The sequence below is a fragment of the Trachemys scripta genome, chromosome 7 (genome assembly GCF_013100865.1).
Source record: "Trachemys scripta elegans isolate TJP31775 chromosome 7, CAS_Tse_1.0, whole genome shotgun sequence".
Taxonomy (NCBI): domain Eukaryota; kingdom Metazoa; phylum Chordata; order Testudines; family Emydidae; genus Trachemys; species Trachemys scripta.
The window spans coordinates 110562339-110581618 of record NC_048304.1 but is presented as its reverse complement, the minus strand read 5'-3'; the positions used below and the strand labels follow the sequence as shown (position 1 = coordinate 110581618).

The 19280-nt window shown below is 39.5% G+C and overlaps 1 protein-coding gene and 1 long non-coding RNA gene across 5 annotated transcripts; both read left to right on the top strand.

Annotated features, from left to right (window-relative positions):
• Positions 1-15115, top strand: DENND10 (DENN domain containing 10). Of its 4 annotated transcripts, none has more exons than XM_034776600.1 (9): positions 1-113; positions 3088-3284; positions 5912-5991; positions 7142-7278; positions 7543-7654; positions 8020-8120; positions 10919-11026; positions 12529-12623; positions 13385-15115. In XM_034776600.1, exons 1-9 carry the CDS (start codon positions 68-70, stop codon positions 13559-13561), a joined length of 1053 nt encoding a protein of 350 aa, XP_034632491.1. In that variant the 5' UTR covers positions 1-67; the 3' UTR covers positions 13562-15115. The 4 variants fall into 4 exon arrangements, with proteins under 4 accessions (XP_034632491.1, XP_034632490.1, XP_034632492.1 ...); XM_034776599.1 differs by having other exon boundaries at positions 2-113; positions 7142-7290; XM_034776601.1 differs by lacking the exon at positions 5912-5991 and having other exon boundaries at positions 17-113; positions 3068-3284; positions 7142-7290.
• Positions 15116-16265: 1150 nt separating this feature from the next.
• Positions 16266-16915, top strand: LOC117879827. The gene is made up of 2 exons (XR_004646393.1): positions 16266-16391; positions 16590-16915. It is a non-coding gene; the product is annotated as an uncharacterized LOC117879827 (long non-coding RNA).
• Positions 16916-19280: the final 2365 nt, after the last annotated feature.

Genomic DNA, 19280 nt, shown 5'->3' with positions numbered 1-19280 from the left:
CTGCGGGGGACCCGGGAAGAGGGGGAGAGGGCAGGGCCGGGCCTGGTGCGCTCCGGGCAGCAGGAAGATGGCAGAGCCGGAGATTCAGCTGCTGCTAGGCGTGGGGCTGATTGGTAAGGACACCCCTGGGCCCTTTGCCCCTAGTGTAGCTACCCCAGGGTAGCTCTCTGTGCTGGGGAGGGGCAGACCCGCGGTCTGGCTAAAGGGCAGAGCCCCCTGCCCAGCCCCAGACTCCAGCTCCTTGACAGGACCCTCTGCCCCTTCAACGGAGGGTGGGGCTCTTGTGGTGGTATGGGGGCAGCGGTGCTGGAACTAGGGGTGCTGGTGCACCCCCTGGCTTGAAGTGGTTTCCATCATATACAAGGTTTACAGTTGGGTTCAATGGCTCTCAGCGCTCCTGGGTAGGGGGGCAGTACCCATCAAACCCATCTCACTCTTTGAGGCACCACCCCAACCTTTCTCCTTCACATGTGGGGCCTGGGCTGGGCAGTAACCTACCAGGGGAACTTTTCCTCTTTTGTCCACCTTACATACCTTTAGCATGGCTTTTGACACAGTTCTGCATGAAGTTCTCCTAAGTAAATTAGGGAAATGTGGTCTAGATGAAATTACTATAAGGTGCGTGCTCAACTGGTTGAAAGACCATACTCAAAGAGTAATTATCAGTGGTTTGCTGTTAAATTGGGAGAGTGTATTTAGTGGGGCCCCGCAGAGGTCGGTCCTGGGTCCAGTACTATTCAATGTTTTCATTAATGACTTGGATAATGGAGTGGAGAGCATGCTTATAAAAGTTGCAGATGTCACCAAGCTGGGAGGGGTTGCAAGCACTTTGGAGGACAGGTTTTAAATTCAAAATGACGTTGAAAAATCAGAGGATTGATCTGAATTCTACAAGATGAAATTCAATAAAGACAACTTCAAAGTAGTTAACTTAGGAAGGAAAAATCAAATGCACAGCAACAAAATGGGGAATAACTGGTGGTAATGCTGCTGAAAAGACTCTGGAGGTTATAGAGGAACACAAACTGAAATGAGTCATCAGTGTGACACAACTGCAAAAAAGACTAATATGATTCAGGGGTGTATTAACAGGAGTGTTGTATATTAGACACAGGAGGTAAATGTCCTGCTCTACTTGACACTGGTGAAGCCACACCTGGAGTACTGCGTCCAATTCTGGGCAATACAGTTTAGGAAGGATGGGGACAAATTGGAAAGAGTTCAGAGGAGAGCAAGACAAATAGGGTGACCAGATTACATGAACAAAATATCGGGACACATGGGGGGGGTGAGGGGAGGGCAGGTCCGGAGCACTGCCGAACCAACCAACCAAGCAACCAAAAAACCCGAGCCAGAATATCGGGACAAATGGCATCCCGACCCCATACATCTGTCGGAATGCGGGACAAACAACTTTTATCGGGACGTCTGGTCACCCTAAACACAAATGATGAAAGGTTTAGAAAATCTGAATTATAAGGAAAGGTTAAAAAAAACTAGACATGAGAAACTAGTCTTGAGAAAAGAAGACTGAGACACAACCTGATAGTCTTCCAATATATTAGGGCTGTTATAAAGAGCACAGTAATCAATTTAAGAAAACCTTTCTAATTATAAGAGTAATTAAGCTCTGGAATAGGCTTCCAAGGGAGATTGTGGAGTCTCCATAATTGGAAACTTTTAAAAACAAGTTGGACAAACATCTGTCAGATATAGTCTAGGTTTACTTGGTCCTGCCACAGCGCAGGGGGCAGGACTTGATACTTCTTGAGGTCCTTTCCTGCCATATATTTCTGTGATTCTATAATGGAGGTGTGAACCCCAGAACCACCCAGCAACAGGTGGCCCTCTGTCCATCCATAAAAATGCGGCTAACAACATATCTCTGCCTCTCGGTATAAAATGCGTTTGGAGATGGCCAGCATCATATAAGTGTCCAAGTGTTTCTTGTTTTTGTTAATTATGACAGTTTATTTTAGAGCATGTATTGATTAAAAATTCCTGCATGCAAAAGAGCCAGAACGTGCCCTCTGATACAAACCATTGGAAATATGGGGGGGTATCTGAAGGCAACATTTGGCATGGTACAGCATTTGGGAACGAAGCCTATAAATGCTCAGACAGATAATATACCCCTTCTATAGCATATAGATGCCATATAAATATAAGATGCCATTATTTTAGTTATTACTTAGGCTTGGTCTACACTACCCGCCTGATTCAGCGGGTAGAGATCGATCTTCTGGGATCGATTTATCGCGTCTCATCTGAACGCGATAAATCGATCCCAGAAGCGTTCCCCCGTCGACTGCGGAACTCCTGCTCGCCGAGAGGAGGAAGCACTGTCGACGGGGGAGTTTGCCTGCGCAGCATGGACCCGCAGTAAGTAAACTTAGTTCGATCTAGGAAACGTCGACTTCAGCTATGCTATTCTCGTAGCTGAAGTTGCATTTCCTAGATCGATCCCCCGCCCCAGTGTGGACCAAGCCTTATTGAAATACAAAGTGAAAGTATTGTTAATTGAGAGAGTTTATCCATTTAGAACTAATTGATAATTTCATAGTCCAAATAAGTCTGTTAGTTTAACAATAAACAGTTAATAATGATGCTTTACCACTTCAAAGCATTGTGACAGTTTGAATGATGGAGATTTTAAATGATGCAATTAAGGGTTCTATAAATACTTAAGTGCATGCTTATTTTTGAGCACCACACTAATTCCATTGGAGTCAATTTGACTACTTACATGCTTAAAGTTAAGTGCGCAAGCGTTTGCATAACTGGAGACAGCACCTTTGAAAACTACAATTCTTATTTTTCCACATACTCAAAAGCCTCACCTGGCTGGGACTTTGCATGCCAAGAGCAGACTTTTACAACAAAATGTTATAAATACCTGAAAATAAAAGTTAATAACAGAACCGTGAACAGACAATTTTAACAGTCAAGGCATGAGTGGGTACTGATATAGTTAGTGTAAAATGGGATGGATGTTAAGCTGATTCCAGTAAACAGATCTGATTAACCAATCAATTTACTTCCTTGCTGCTGTTTGGCATTCTCACAGTGAACATCTTTCCACCATAGAAAAAGACACCAATGGAGATGCTCTGTGGGTATGGTGTTATCCCTCCACAACAGCTGAAATGAGGGATCTATTGCTGAGAAAATGCTGCCTTACAGATGAAAATAAACTGCTTCACACCTTTGTATTTGGCCAGTATAGAAGATCATGGTTCTATATCACAACAGTGGAAGTTCAAGATTCTTCAGTCTTGGAAAAGGTGGGACTGAATCACCAATAAAGCGGTCTAAAGCAGTGTTTTGGGGCCTAGTTCTGCAATGCTTTACTACTAGCTGGGGTACTTACTAGTGGTAATAGTTCTAATGGAAAGAATGGGGTTGTTCTCAGGAACACGCACATGCTCAAGAGTAAGTGTTTACAGGATTGGATCCATATTTTGCAGTTTTGAAATTCCCTGAGTACGTTTTATGGTCTTCCATAGTTGTGAACTTTTTAAAATTATTTTTTCAGATTATTTTGGGGGTTGAAATACAGTGTAACCGCTTGCTTCTGGAAAATAAGTACAAAGCTCACTGTTTTTCATAAAAATTAAAAATATTTGAAAGGAGGAAAAGCTAAGAGCCTCTTCCTGGCACAAGCTTTTAAGCATGAATTCTCACGGAAAACAATGAAGATTTTTGCCTAAAAATCACGTGTAGTATGACGTTAAATCTTGGCAATAGAGGTTGAAAGAAGACTATAGAGTTCCTAGCACAATAGGGCTTGATTCTTGGTAGTCCTTTCCTACTGAAGTCATTGGGCAAACATTTTGTGAGTAGCAGATTAATGTACTTTATACCAGTTTAGTATTCTGTGCATATGCAAAACAAGTGTAATATACACTCCCTCTTTGGCCTCTCTATGAGCAGCAAAAAAGGGGGTGTGGCTGGGTAAAAAGAAAGGGGTATATATGCAGCCCTTGAGTAAGCGGATGCAACTCCGTTTTTTGGGTACGTCTTCACTTACCGGAGGGTCCGGCGGCAGGCAATCGTTGTTCTGGGATCGATTTATCGCGTCTGGTTAAGACGCGATAAATCGATCCCGGAAGTGCTCGCCGTCGACGCCGGTACTCCAGCTCGGCGAGAGGAGTACGCGGCATCTCCCTGCCACGTCTGGACCCGCGGTAAGTTCGGACTAAGGTACTTCGAATTCAGCTACGTTATTAACGTAGCTGAATTTGCATACCTTAGTCCGAAGTGGGGGCTTCGTGAAGACCAGGCCTTTGAAATCAATGGGATTGCATCAGTTTCCACTTAAGGGTGAATTTGGCTCCTAAAGCATTAAGGATATCTTCTGTGGCATGGTTATAAGTTAAAGTAATGACAAGGAGAACTTTATTATTATTATTATTATTATTCATATTAATCCTAGATATGTTTAGTAATAGCTTCCCTGCGCTTACAATTTGAAGTTAGACCCAAGAAATAACAAAAGAATAACGGACATGGGTCATTGCGGGGAGAAAAGTAGTAAAGAAATGGAGGAGGATAAAAGGTGAGAGGGGGAATTTCCATGTAATGATGAAAAGGAGAAAGTTGGGTGCATCATGGATTTTAATTTTGGGGGTGTTTTAATAGAATTTATGATGGCATAAATTTTGTTAGAATGGAAGATTAAAGATGATAGACCTGGCAGATTTGGACTGATTATTTGGATCAGAGGAGAGTAGTTGTTTGGTGTATGAGAACAGGGAGGCTACTCCAGGCAATGTAGAGGAAAGAAGTTACATAGGAAGCTTTGGAAAGGAATAGGCTGAAAGGATAATAGGCTGATATTAGGAAAAGATATAGGCAGGAAGGAACAGTGTGCATATCCTTGCTTTATGTTACATTCTGTTTGTTTTTAAGCAGTTTTCATCACTGCAGGATAGACTTTGTAGAACTTCCCTTGATTTGTCTATTTTTTTGGCTGTAAATACCACCTTTTCTGTTACATCCCTCCCACCCCCTTCTTTTCCCCTCAGAGTGTAAGAGATTAATTTTGCACACTTACAGAATGCCACTTACACCCAATTTTCTGACCATCTTATGCTATCTCTAATATGTCCAATGGAAAAGGTTTTGGACAGTTTGTTAGATATTACAAAAATGCAGACATAATGCTTGGGACCCAGGCTGTAAAATTAGTCTTTGAACAGCATTGTTATATCTCACTCATTATTTATGGCTAAAATAGGTTTTTCATTGTTGCATTCTCTACATTTCTGCTAAAATATATGTCTATTTTAAAATGTACCTTAGCATTCAAAGTCTCTATTTTGGTACATGATTTATTGTGCTTTTCTGAAGGATTGAATTGTATATGTATTCATCTTTATTACTGATAAGTGAAATATTACAGATGCACTTTCATTTCTTCTGTACTCTGACATTAAGGTCCCTTAATAAGTTGTTGTAAGACTAGTAGCATTGTGGCATTCCATATTAAGTAAAAAGCATTCCTATATGATGATTCTTCCTGTCCTTCTCCCACCCTCTCCACCTCCACCTTAGAACCCCCCACCATGGTTCTGTCTTTCTCCTCACGCCATTGTAATCTATAATATCTGCAGTAGGAGGTTAATAAGGTGGGGGCAGGTAACTCTCTCATGTTTAGGGGTGGGGTTTTTTGTTGTTCTTTAATCCACCAAATATTGATAACTCCGACTCAGTGAAAGTGGGTCAAGTCAGAAGCCATTAGCTATGTCTTTTTTCCTGCATATAAATGAGATTTGCAGCTGTCTCACACTCTCCTGGTACTATAATGTCTTGTATGAGTGTTGCATTAAATTCAGTAATGTAAGCATTACCTGAATTAAAATGGAAGTATATAAAACAACCTGCATGTTTTTTTGTGTGTTTTGGACAGGTGACTCACTTTTCTATTGTTCTGACTGCCAAAGATTTTAACCCGGAGAAATATGCTGCCTTCACTAGGATATTGTGTAGGTCTGTATAAAAGCTGTATTTAGTGCAAATGTTTAAATACTTAAGTCTTGCCAAACTGGGAGGCTGAACGATACATGTTGTCTAACAATATGAATGTTTGCTGGGATTCTGTATTATGATTCGTTATTGCAACTATATAAATTCTAGGTCTGTGATTAAGTACAACTGGCTATTTTGTGTCCATGTGATAAAATTAAGAACATAGTCAAATGTTCAACATATGTTACCATAAAAATAAAATTCTTTATTTTCACCGCTTTTTTTCCCCAAAAACATGTTTTCAAAATGTAATAAATACTGAAAGAGCCTCTGTGATCTTTGTGTTTCACTGTTGCATAAACTATTTAGGTTGGTTGTGACTTGTTTTTTCTCTCTCTCTCTCTCTCTCTCTCTCTCTCTGTGTATGTATCTTATAAGGTGGAGGTTATTAACTGAGTGTCTTTCTAAATGATCTGAAAATTATAGTTGAATTTAAAAATAAATGTGACAGTAGCTTTGTAGGGAAACTAAAATGGAAGATGGCAGCTTAGAAACATCTATAACACTATTTTTGAAATAATCTGTTTTGAAGCTTTAGGTACGGTGTTCCTACATCTGAATTCCTTTCTCCTTTTCCAGGGGAAACTTACCGGTAGTTAAAGCTGAGAGGAAGAGAGATGATTAACAAATGTATATTAAGAGGGGGGAGAGTTTCTTTTTTCTATGTACAAGGGACAGACTGAGAGATTTTGCATTTGTCTCACATATAGCATGTCTCCTGTCAGCTGTACCTTTCTTGATAATCATGAGGTAACTGATGATATGATAGGTATTTAAAAATCAGATGAAGAATATGAGGAGTTTTGCCCTTCACAAAACAAATCTTTTATAAATCCACAAATATTTTTTTTGTTTTTGTTTTTTACTTGTTTTATACTGAAACTATAGCTCCCATTCATTTGTGAAACAGGAAATCCTAATAAGAACATGAGTTGACCATAGATCCAAAAAACAGACAAGTTTTTGTGCTCATGCTGACCCAATCATGTGTCTTAAAATCAGAATTCTTCCAAATCAGTGTTTTGGTGATACCATGACCTTTTCGTTTGCCTATCTGTACTGTTCACACCATCATAGACAAAAACTAAATATTTTCACTTTTTTAATGCAGAATCTACCTGAAGCATGGGAGTCCAGTTAAAATGATGGAGAGTTACATTGCAGTTCTTACAAAGGGGATCTGCCAGAGTGAAGAAAATGGATCTTTCCTCAGCAAAGATTTTGATGCCCGAAAGGCTTACCTTGCAGGTTCAATCAAAGGTTAAAAATAAATCTATAGTCAACTGATTACTTATATCTTATTTAAATATGAAATCCACAATGCCATTCTGCAGCCATATAAAATAGATTTATATATCAAGTTCCAAATTCTGTTCAGATAAGTAACTAATATGAACTGTTTATATATATTCTGAGTATAGTGATGTCTGGTGACTTGTCAATAATTTTTAAAGAAATATTGCCAGAAGATACTTTTGTGATACCATAATGTCTTTCTTTCCTGTCTCGTAGATATAGTATCTCAGTTTGGTATGGAAACAGTTATCCTATTCACTGCACTGATGTTAAAGAAAAGAATTGTTGTATATCACCCAAGAATAGAAGTCATCCAGGAGTTTACCAGGTACAGCACATACCTGTAAATAAAAATGCATTAGCCCCTGATTCTGGAAAGTATCTATATTCAGGAAAGCACTAAAGTAAATGCTTAAAGTTAAACATGTTCTTAGATCCCATTGATTTCAGTGAAACTAAAGTATGTGTTTAAGTGCTTTCCTGAACTGGGGCCTTAAAAATAGAATGAATACCAATAATATAAGGACCCTCAATTATCTGTGTATGTCTGTACGCGTGCTCTCATATACAAGAGATTCTTAATGTCACAAAATTTATATTTCTCTCTAAAGCTTTACAGTATGAAGTGCTAAGTCACCGATTAGTACAAGAAAAAAATATACTTGGTTTCAAATGCTAACTTCATTTCCTTAGGACTCTACCTGCTTTAGTGTGGCATCGACAGGACTGGTCAATTCTTCATTCGTATGTTCATCTAAATGATGATGAACTGGAAGCATTAAAGACCTGCACAGGTAGTAATAAATTATCAGTCAAACTTTGTTCATAATGTTAATTTCATCTACATTGGAGCAACATCCTTTAGCAATAATGTCATGAAAAATCTCTTGCACATAAATCATAAATTCATTTTGAAGATTTTTAATTCTTTAAATCTGTCATAGAAGTTAGATTGTACATTTTTTCTTTTAAAAAAAAAAGCATGTGTTTTACATTAAATTAAAGATCAGATAAATAGTTTTATTGGTGGTTGCATCCAGATGGATTGTACTTCCTCCCTCCCTCCCCCCGAAGCTACTGTAAATGATTTCCTTTAGTTACTAAGAAGATAGAGCCTGTCATTAGAGAGTATTGGAATGTAATCCGGAACCAAGTATCACAAATTGAGGGATAGTTATTACCAAATAATCTTTTAGTAATCTTTCTGGGGCCTCCTAGTGGAAATGGTCACACAAAAGGAAATGAAGAATTAATCTCTCATCTGCTAGAAGCTGCTCAGCCATTTGTAGCCTCCTGTTGGGAAAAGAAAAATAGCCCAACCATTGGGGAATGGTTGAAAAAATATGGGAGGTTGTGGTTACAGAAAAATTTAATACACCAATTGTGTATCCAGCAAAATAGACAGAGGACGGATAGATATGTAGATAGTTAGTTACCTTCGGTTTAGTACTCAAATTAAATTCTTCAAAAAACTCAGCATACCTGCTCAGTTTTTTGAATAGTAGCATTCGATACACATATTTAACGTATGTCTACATAGAGATTTCACTCAATTTAATAAAATCACTAGGAATGACATAGGTGTTGTAATGATGCTCACTCTGTAATATGGTAACATCCTGCTAAATAGACCAGATTCCTGTATAATGTCTCTTTAAACAAAAACTAATTGTTGTAATGATCATTTTATTTCTGATATTTACGTGGCAGAAATTTGTAAACTTGTTAACTTCCTAAATAAATAGGGGGGAAAAAGGAGGTAGGGAAGTAAGCTTGTTTCCTTTTGATGTTGTTTTGGGTCAGAGGGAATGAAGGAGTTAATGCAGTGTTACAGAGGGGTTGATATAACATGCCTTCAACCCAAATAAGATTACCTTCAAAGCATGTACGTGGTTAATGATTATTTTTCTTATTTCTTAACTGCAAAAAAGTAACTCAAAGTAATAGTGGGTATTTCACTTAAATTAACAAGAAGTAATTCATTTTAAAGGTTGGAATTCTGTTCTGAATGTGCTCCACTGGGTCAGTTGGTGGCTGTTTATTGCAGTCACAAATGGCCTCCCCATGCTGTAAGAGTCTGATTTGTGATTTCTATTGAGTGTAAATGTTATATAATACATCAAAAGATTGTAAGCTTCTCCTCCCCCCCCCCCCCCCCCCCAACTGGACACAACAGAGTGAACGAAGGATTTAGCAGTATTCTTAACCCTGAATTTCCTCACTCTTGTCTCTTTCGGATAATCAGTTTTATAGTTAACAAGTATTTTTAATGTTTGTTTGACTATTTTACCACTAGTGTATACCTCAGCTCATCAAAATCACCAAAACAGCTGCTATAAGAGAAGGCATACTGAGATGAACCTAGCCGGCATGTTGTAAATCAGAAAACATTCTGCTGCCACTACCATCATATTCCTGACCCAAATAGCCGCTAAGAGCACTTTAATGGAGTCTCTTAGTGTATAGACCAGTGATCTCCAACCTTTTTAGGCACAAAATCAATTTCCGAATTTAAGTTCAACCCAGGATCTTCCCCGAAGCCCCGCCCCGCTCACTCCATCTCCTCCCCCCTCCCCTGCCGTCACTCGCTCTCCCCCACCCTCACTCACTCTCACCGGGCTGGGCAGGGGGTTGGAGTTCAGGAGAGGGTGCGGGCTCTGGGGTGGGGCTGAGGGGTTCAGAGTGTGGGAGGGGGCTCCGGGCTGAGCCTGGGGCAGAGGCTTGGAGTGAAGGAGGGGGTATGGAGTGCTGGAGGGGGCTCAGGGCTGGGGGTTGGGGTGCACTTACCTCAGGTGGCTCCCAGTTGGCGGCACAGTGGGGCTAAGGTAGACTCCCTGCCTGCCCCGGCCCCACTCAGGCACATCGGCACCTCCTCCCCATCACAAGCCAGGCCAATCCCCCTCACCCTGCCAGCCAGTAGTGCACCACGTGGCCACGCCGCTCCCAGAAGGGGCCAACACGTCCCTGCAGCCCCTTGGGAGGGGAACATGACTCTGCGTGCTGCCCCTCTCTGCAGACGCTGCCCCCGCAGCTCCCATTGGCCACAGCTCCCCATTCCCGGCCATTGGGAGATACGGGGGCAGGGTTTGCAGGCACAAGCAGCACGTGGAGACCCCTGCTCCCTTCCCTCGGCTGTGGTGGCATGCTGGCTGCTTCTGGGAGCAGCGTGGGGCTGTAGCAGGCAGGAAGCCTGCCTTAGCGGCAGCCCCGCTACACCACAGCAGCCAGAGATTGCGATTGACTGGGAGAGTCTGCAGGATAGTGACCTCTGCTATAGACCTTAGTGTATTTCACCTTTGGAAAGTGATCACACAGTCACGTTTTGATTTGTTTTTTAATATTTTGAGTAGCAAGAAAGCTTTGAAACTGAAAACATGATCTTCCTTACTACGTATAGTGTTTTGTTCTTAATTTTAAACTCCGGAAGTCAAAAAATACACTAGGTGCTTATTCAAATGCCCAAAGAAGTCAATTAACTTCAATGGGTGCTGGATCAAGTCCTTAATTTTAAAACAGATTTTAGTTTACACTACATCTCTTTTGGTTTTCAGTTTTTAATCAGAATTTGTCTTGGTAAATCTCTACCACCTAGGTTACATTGCTGGATTTATAGACTCCAAAGTGAGCAATAGACCGGATCTATATGATGTGTATGTGAATTTGGCAGACAGTGAAATTACCATTTCCCAGCAAGCGAAAGGTTGGTTGGCAGCATTTGTTTTTGTTTTGTTTTGGCGAGAGGTGGTGGTTTTGCTTTGTAACTCTGAACATAGAGCCAGATTCAACAAAATATTCATCCTGTTTCCAGGCTAGTTATGAGAGAGCAATTATTTTAGAGCTTTCATAGTCCTTCTCAGCTGGGAGCCTGGAAGATCTTTGGTGAATCTGGGCCATAATGTCATCATGTGTAAATGCCTAAATAATGGAATTGGAGAAGGGTGGTCTTGTGTATAATACACAAGTCTTAATTTAAAACATGTGACTGAAACATTTTATATTTTCATAAAGTTACATTCTAAACCATGGGTGGGTTATGAATCCAGCCCAGAACTAAACCCTTATAAATGACTATTCCCATTTTCATACCCACTGAACTTTGGGTTTTGTATCTCCTACCAATGATCAAGGGTAAATGCTGCCTGCAAAACTCTCAATGCATGGAGGATAAAACCTTTAGAGCAGTAGGAAATCTTAACTTGGTTTTATTAAAAATGCTTAATTCGGCCATGGATGTCAAACGACAGATAAAGGTCATGAGGAGAACTCATAATTTGGCTTGCCATCGATTTACCAGATGTTAGTTTGTCACTTAAATGCATTTGCATATTTCACTACTAAAAATTCATAACAATTCTTTAAAATATTCATTCTTTAAAATAAATCTTATTTTTAAAGTATAAAGAAAAAAGCCTGATCTTGGTTAACCTTGATTTAGCTTTACTTTATAGTTCTTTATATAAAAACTTCAGCATACTTTCTGGAAACTAGCAGTAAACTTATCTGTAACGCCATTGTAGGATCTACAGTATTTTGTCTAATTGTACCTCTGCATATTAATTTTATCCCAGCAAAAGCAATAAAGAAGATGTGATGGGAATACATGAAAATACGATAAAGTTCAAAGTACATTTTTGTGAAAAGTTCTTGTAGACAGTCCTATTATTCTTCCTCCTACATAAATATTTTCAGGAAGCTCCATTAAAGAGAGCATATGAGTAAAGGTGAGAGGTGCCATTCTTATAAATGCTAGTGACCTGTTACTACTGTTTTTGGATGAAGGGTGCTATACATGCAAAATATTATGTTCTAGATGGGTTAGATCAGTGCTTCTCAAAGTCGGGCCGCCGCTTGTTCAGGGAAAGCCCCTGGCGGGCCGGGCTGGTTTGTTTACCTGCCGCATGCGCAGGTTTGGCCGATCGTGGCTCCCACTGGCCGTGGTTCACCGCTCCAGGCCAATGGGGGCTGCGGGAAGGGCGGCCAGCACATCCCTCGGCCTGCGCCGCTTCCCGCAGCCCCCATTGGCCTGGGACGGTGAACTGCGGCCATTGGGAGCCGCGATCGGCCAAACCTGCGGATGCGGTAGGTAAACAAACCGGCCCGGCCCGCCAGGGGCTTTCCCTGAACAAGCGGCGGACCGGCTTTGAGAAGCACTGGGTTAGATGATCAGAATGAATGCATGATGTATTTTTCTCTACTCCCCAGAGGCAATGACAATGGGAAAATTGCACAAAGAAATTGGTCAACTCATTGTTCAGTCTGCAGAAGATCCAGATAAATCAGATAGTCAAGTAATTAAGGTTAGTCCCTTTTATGTTTAAATTTCTCCTTTCATTAATATTTTATTTAAAGAAAGAAAGAAAAAGAAAGAAATACCATAATGAAATGTCAGGCCCTGCTTCCCCCAAAGTCTGTTGATCTGTTGCAATCTCTAGTTTATAAATACCACTATCCTTTAAATTCTTAAAATAGTTCTGCTGACCTGGTTATAATAGTATATAAATGAAGTAACTAAAACATAGTTTATTGGCACTTCATGTTGTTGAAAAAATTCCAGACATTCCTTTGAATATATTTCACTCGTATTAAAATAAAATGATTTTACAATGGTATAAGATTTTATAATCTGTTATTTGCTTCACTTATACTATAACTTCTTGGGAAAATTCATAGGTAACATTTTAAACCCTGAAATATGCTTCTTCAGATTTAAGATTGGGCTTCAAAATGCTGTGTTTTTTCCCGTTCCCACACCAATAGAGTCTGTTAGCTATTACACAATTGCATTGCGGTAATTATTTTGAAATAAAGGTGTTAGACCCCGTGAAATGCTGAGAACTCCCAGCTACCCCTGAATTAAATGTTCAGCATCTTACATGATCAGATCTGAAGAAAGAATATTCCAAATTTCTTTTTTTTAAGTAGCATATTGATGCGTTCTGACCTATTATTTCCCCTGCATACTATTTGTGTTAGTATCTTATACAGAGATGTTAATAATGTTAAATAATTTTCCTAGTAGTCTATTCATGCTTGCTTATTTGTCTATTCTTATTTTAAGGATATTTCACTGAAGACAAAAGAAATTTTGACTAATCTGGCATCATTTACTGAAGTTTCTGATGATGGTGAGAAACCCACACTTAACTTTGAAGCCCTAAAACAAAAGCGATATCCACCAGCTACAGAGAACTTTCTTTATCATCTAGCAGCTGCTGAACAAATGCTTAAGATCTGACTTTGTTGATATACTTCACTGTTGTGGACCAATATGAAACTATTCCCTTTGCCATAAAACTATGACTGTCTGCTACTTATATAAAAAACTAAAGGTAGCAAAGAAAATGTTACATTTTAATGATGTAATGCAAAATATAGACATATGACCTGGAACATGCGGCTGCACATTAGGAAATATTTCTAGTCTTTTTACTTTTCCTTGACTCTGACTTTATACACACAAGGGCAGATACTCAAAAACACAACCTGAGTTGGGCACCTGACTTGTGTTTGTGCCTTTGAAATCTTCCCCCTTACTCTTGGTGTACTATAACATTATAGAACTGGACATACTGGTATAAACAAATTGAAATCAGATACACTGAAAGTAACACTGAAAACTGGAAAATGGTTAGAGCAGTAAAACTATACCAGTTTGTCTTGTAGCATAGCCATAAAGTAACACTTTTTAAGTAAGCAGTCTGAAACTAACTTTGCTTTGTAATCTTCTGGGAAGAACTTCAATTCTTTGTAAGGAAACCTACTTTTTGAGCCAAACGTCCAATGTTTCTGCAGAAACGTCCATGAAACCAGTCAAAAGGTTCTGCAGTAGCACTTTTGTTATATGAAAAATCGAACTTTTTTTCCTGGCCTTTGCACAGATGGGTGTAGCATGTGGTTTTACATAGAGATTTTATACTTAAGATCAAAAATTTAGTAATCCATATTTATACTATTAAAAATTGAATGTTTGGTATCTTGAAGCTGTAAGAACTCATAATTAACTATATACAAGCAATATTAATTTGAGAAAGATTTTTGTTTATGTATTGTAAAGTAAGGAAGTGTATTTTAGAATATGGATAAGGAATTAGGTATCTATATATAAAATAGCTACCTATTGCAGTTAGTCCGAGAGAACTACTGCTACAATCCCCTATTTTCAGGGGTGTATAATCCTACTTCAGATATTTACTCGAGACAGAAACTTTGCAGTTAGTTTAGACACAGAAGCATTTTTTAAACGAATGGCATATTGACTGTGTTTTGAATATCAGTGCTCTTTGACTTTTTTCCATTTGTATAACTTAAGGGGTGTTTTTTAATGGTCCAGATAAGTTTAAAGATCATATAGAAAGAAACACAATTTGGGCCTGAGCCTTACGTCCATTGAAGTTAGTCTTTCCATTGAGTTCAACATGCTTTGGATCAGGTCTTGAGCATTTCTGTAACTATAACTTCAAGGTTAGAGTGAAAATTTCTTTCCATGGATTCTTAAAAAAAAAAAAAAAAAAAGCAAGCTTTATTAAAATAACATGTAGTTGAAATAACATGCATGGTTTAGGATAACTCTCAAAAAAGCTGAGTTCTCATTTGCCAACTAAATATTTGATATTTAATTTTCTTTTACGTTCAGTCTTGGAGACTCTTTAGTTGCAAATTTCCTTATTGTTTGTCTCAACCTTTCATTCTAATGTTTTTGTATGAAAACAAATGAAACTTAATTTTGCACTTCAGGAATTATACACATAGCAAAGTTATGCCTATAAAAAATTAATTTTTTTTTCCTGAACCCATTGTCCTGTGTATTTCATGTAAATTGTGCTTGAATAGTCATGGTCATCAAGTCACAGGCTTCAGCTCTTTAATTACTATAAAATAATAGAAATATTTAGTAAAGTGGTAACTTAAAACATTTACAATATTTCAACCACAATGTCTAATTTAAAAAGAATTGTGTTGCGTTTTTATTTATATTGAATGTACAGCAAGGTGGTATAAGCAAACTCTTGTAATAGGTGGGGAAGAGAATTTCAATGGAAGGTGTGCAAAATTAAGTTTAAATTCCCTCTAGCCCCCAGGTGATACACTTATCCTATGAGGAGAAAATTGGGCCATTTGCACTTGTATGAAGTAGTGCATCACCTACACTACTACAACCTTGATTCCATACATAATAAAACAGACCCGATGTAGATCGTAACCGGTTTGTTTTGCTAACTTTCTAAGGGACAGATAGAAAGAATAAGTTAAATTTCAACGAAGACATTACTATCTCCAGAAATCAGTGAACTGTGTTCCTCTAGAGCAGTATCTTTCTTCGTAATGGTTTTTTGACACCTACAGATTTTCCCAAGGGTTAAAAGGAGAGTTTGAGTGTAACTGGTAAAATCAGCAACCCTTTGTTAACCAAGTGTGGTTCTGAGCTGAGAAGTGACAGTATGAGACTCCAGGTTAGTTCTGATTTCCATAGTGCAGTGGTTCCCAAACTTGTTCCGCCGCTTGTGCAGGGAAAGCCCCTGGCGGGCTGGGCCGGTTTGTTTACGTGCCATGTCCGCAGGTTCGGCCGATCGTGGCTCCCACTGGCCACGGTTCGCTGCTCCAGGCCAATGGGAGCTGCTGGAAGTGGCACAGGCCGAGGGACATACTGGCCGCTGCTTCCAGCAGCTCCCATTGGCCTGGAACCACTGCCATAGTGGATATGTTCAGCCTACAAATAGCCATTTTTGCAATTGTCAGTCCTACAAATGCAATATGTGGGTCTGAAAGTCAAGCAGTGGTTAGAAATTGAAGCTAGACAAATTCAGACTGGAAATAAGGTGTAGATTTTAAAGGTGAGAGTAGTTAACCATTGGAACAATTTACCAAGGGTCATGATGGTGGATACTCCATCACTGTCAATTTTTGAATCAAGATTGGATGTTCTTCTAAAAGATAGGACTTCCCCACAAATAATTTCTAGAGCCTATGGCCTGTGTTACACTGGAGGTCAGTCTAGATGATCACCATGATCCCACTGGGCCTTGGAATTTATGAATCTAGGTTTGTTGAGACCTGGTCCATTATAGGTTTCAGAGTAGCAGCCGTGTTAGTCTGTATCCGCAAAAAGAAGAACAGGAGTACTTGTGGCACCTTAGAGACTAACAAATTTATTAGAGCATAAGCTTTCGTGGACTACAGCCCACTTCTTCAGATGTATCTAATAAATTTGTTAGTCTCTAAGGTGCCACAAGTACTCCTGTTCTTCTTTTTTTGGTCCATTATAGTACTTTTGCTTGGCTTTCTTAATTGTTCATGCTAGCTTTTACTGTGGCTAATATTAAACATTGTTAAAAAAAAAAGAGGGGGGGTATATTCTGTTGATAGTAATGGAAGTTAACATATGTGTAGCAAGAGCATTGGTAAACCCCTTCGGAGTTCACCTTTAGTATGTTGCTGGTACAGGAGTAATGATGGAACAATAGGACAGAGGTGTGACTGTAACTGTAGGATTTATTATGACTTTACTGTAGCAATTAAAACCATTTCTCTCCCTTTGAAAATGATGGTTCTTGAAAGGGCCAGGAGACTTTTTATTAAAAAAAAAAAAAAACTATAGCCAATTGATACCTAATGAGTGAGCTGATCTAAACAAGCTACTCACAATCCTTTTATAAATAGTCACATCAGTGAAGTAATCACATCATAATCCATGTAGTACAGCTTTTGCTGCCATTACTGTGTGAGAAGGGCTTTGTTTTTCTTCCTACTACTAGTTGGGGTTTTTACGGTATATTCCTTTGGAGAGCTATATAATACCACCGACAGAATACATAGATATCCTCTGTAGGAGTAACAAAAGATCTACTGCCACTCTAAATATAATCAGGCAAGAGGAAAAATAAAACTGATTATGGAATGTAGCAGTAGTAAGTGGCAGTCAGGGTGCTGTGTGAAATATGATTAAGCAGCCATTCCTGTAGCCTCCTAATTTATAGTTTTGCCAACATGCCACAAATTCTCAAAAATAGCTATTTTCCTACCAGTTTCTTTTGTGCCTGCCTCTGCTTTCCTATGAGGAAGGATTGTAAGGACTGCAAGGTAGCTACAAAGTGTGAGAAAATGAGAACCTTCAGATTTAAAATGACAGGGGTCTGCCTTATGCCATCTTCTCTCTGAGGCTGTGGCAAAGACAGGGCTGAAAGTACTAATTTGGGAGTGGTATTCTGTTTAGAGATTATTTCTGTAAAATCCATTATGAAATAACTGATAAGGTGTAGGCATCACCTGCAGCCTGTGCACTCCCACATCTTGCAGAGCTGCCTCAGTAATGGAGTTAGAGCCCCCTGCTAACCATGATTCTGCTGTGTTTTATTTGCCATACAGCTTCATAACCAGATACCATGACAGCTGAATACTCTGCCACAGTTATTTGGTGGCCTGCTATAACTACTCGCCTTCCGCCCCAAGAAAGACCTATTTGTTTCTCCTCACCCCTCTGAGTTAAATGAAGGGACAGTGAATAAGGAATAGTAAACAGCTTAAGGTTAATCCATAATACCTTCCCCAAGCATGTTTCCTCTCATAGAAACCTGTTTGCACTGTCACCTTTTCTCCCTAGTGTAGATACACATGCTGAAGTTGCTTGAAGCAGTAATAATGCAGGAAATGTGCCTTCATTCTCTTCTCTGGAGCAGTTTTCACATGCAAGCTAATTTGGATGAATACAGCAACAGAGGGTCCTGTGGCACCTTTCAGACTAACAGACGTATTGGGAGCATAAGCTTTCGTGGGTAAGAACCTCACTTCTTCAGATGACTTGCATCTGAAGAAGTGAGGTTCTTACCCACGAAAGCTTATGCTCCCAGTACTTCTGTTAGTCTCAAAGGTGCCACAGGACCCTCTGTTGCTGTATTCATCCAAATTAGCTTGCATGTGAAAACTGCTCCAGAGAAGAGAATGAAGGCACATTTCCTGCATTATTACTGCTTCAAGCAACTTCAGCATGTGTATCTACACTAGGGAGAAAAGGTGACAGTGCAAACAGGTTTCTATGAGAGGAAACATGCTTGGGGAAGGTATTATGGATTAACCTTAAGCTGTTTACTATTCCTTATTCACTGTCCCTTCATTTAACTCAGAGGGGTGAGGAGAAACAAATAGGTCTTTCTTGGGGCGGAAGGCGAGTAGTTATAGCAGGCCACCAAATAACTGTGGCAGAGTATTCAGCTGTCATGGTATCTGGTTATGAAGCTGTATGGCAAATAAAACACAGCAGAATCATGGTTAGCAGGGGGCTCTAACTCCATTACTGAGGCAGCTCTGCAAGATGTGGGAGTGCACAGGCTGCAGGTGATGCCTACACCTTATCAGTTATTTCATAATGGATTTTACAGAAATAATCTCTAAACAGAATACCACTCCCAAATTAGTACTTTCAGCCCTGTCTTTGCCACAGCCTCAGAGAGAAGATGGCATAAGGCAGACCCCTGTCATTTTAAATCTGAAGGTTCTCATTTTCTCACACTTTGTAGCTACCTTGCAGTCCTTACAATCCTTCCTCATAGGAAAGCAGAGGCAGGCACAAAAGAAACTGGTAGGAAAATAGCTATTTTTGAGAATTTGTGGCATGTTGGCAAAACTATAAATTAGGAGGCTACAGGAATGGCTGCTTAATCATATTTCACACAGCACCCTGACTGCCACTTACTACTGCTACATTCCATAATCAGTTTTATTTTTCCTCTTGCCTGATTATATTTAGAGTGGCAGTAGATCTTTTGTTACTCCTACAGAGGATATCTATGTATTCTGTCGGTGGTATTATATAGCTCTCCAAAGGAATATACCGTAAAAACCCCAACTAGTAGTAGGAAGAAAAACAAAGCCCTTCTCACACAGTAATGGCAGCAAAAGCTGTACTACATGGATTATGATGTGATTACTTCACTGATGTGACTATTTATAAAAGGATTGTG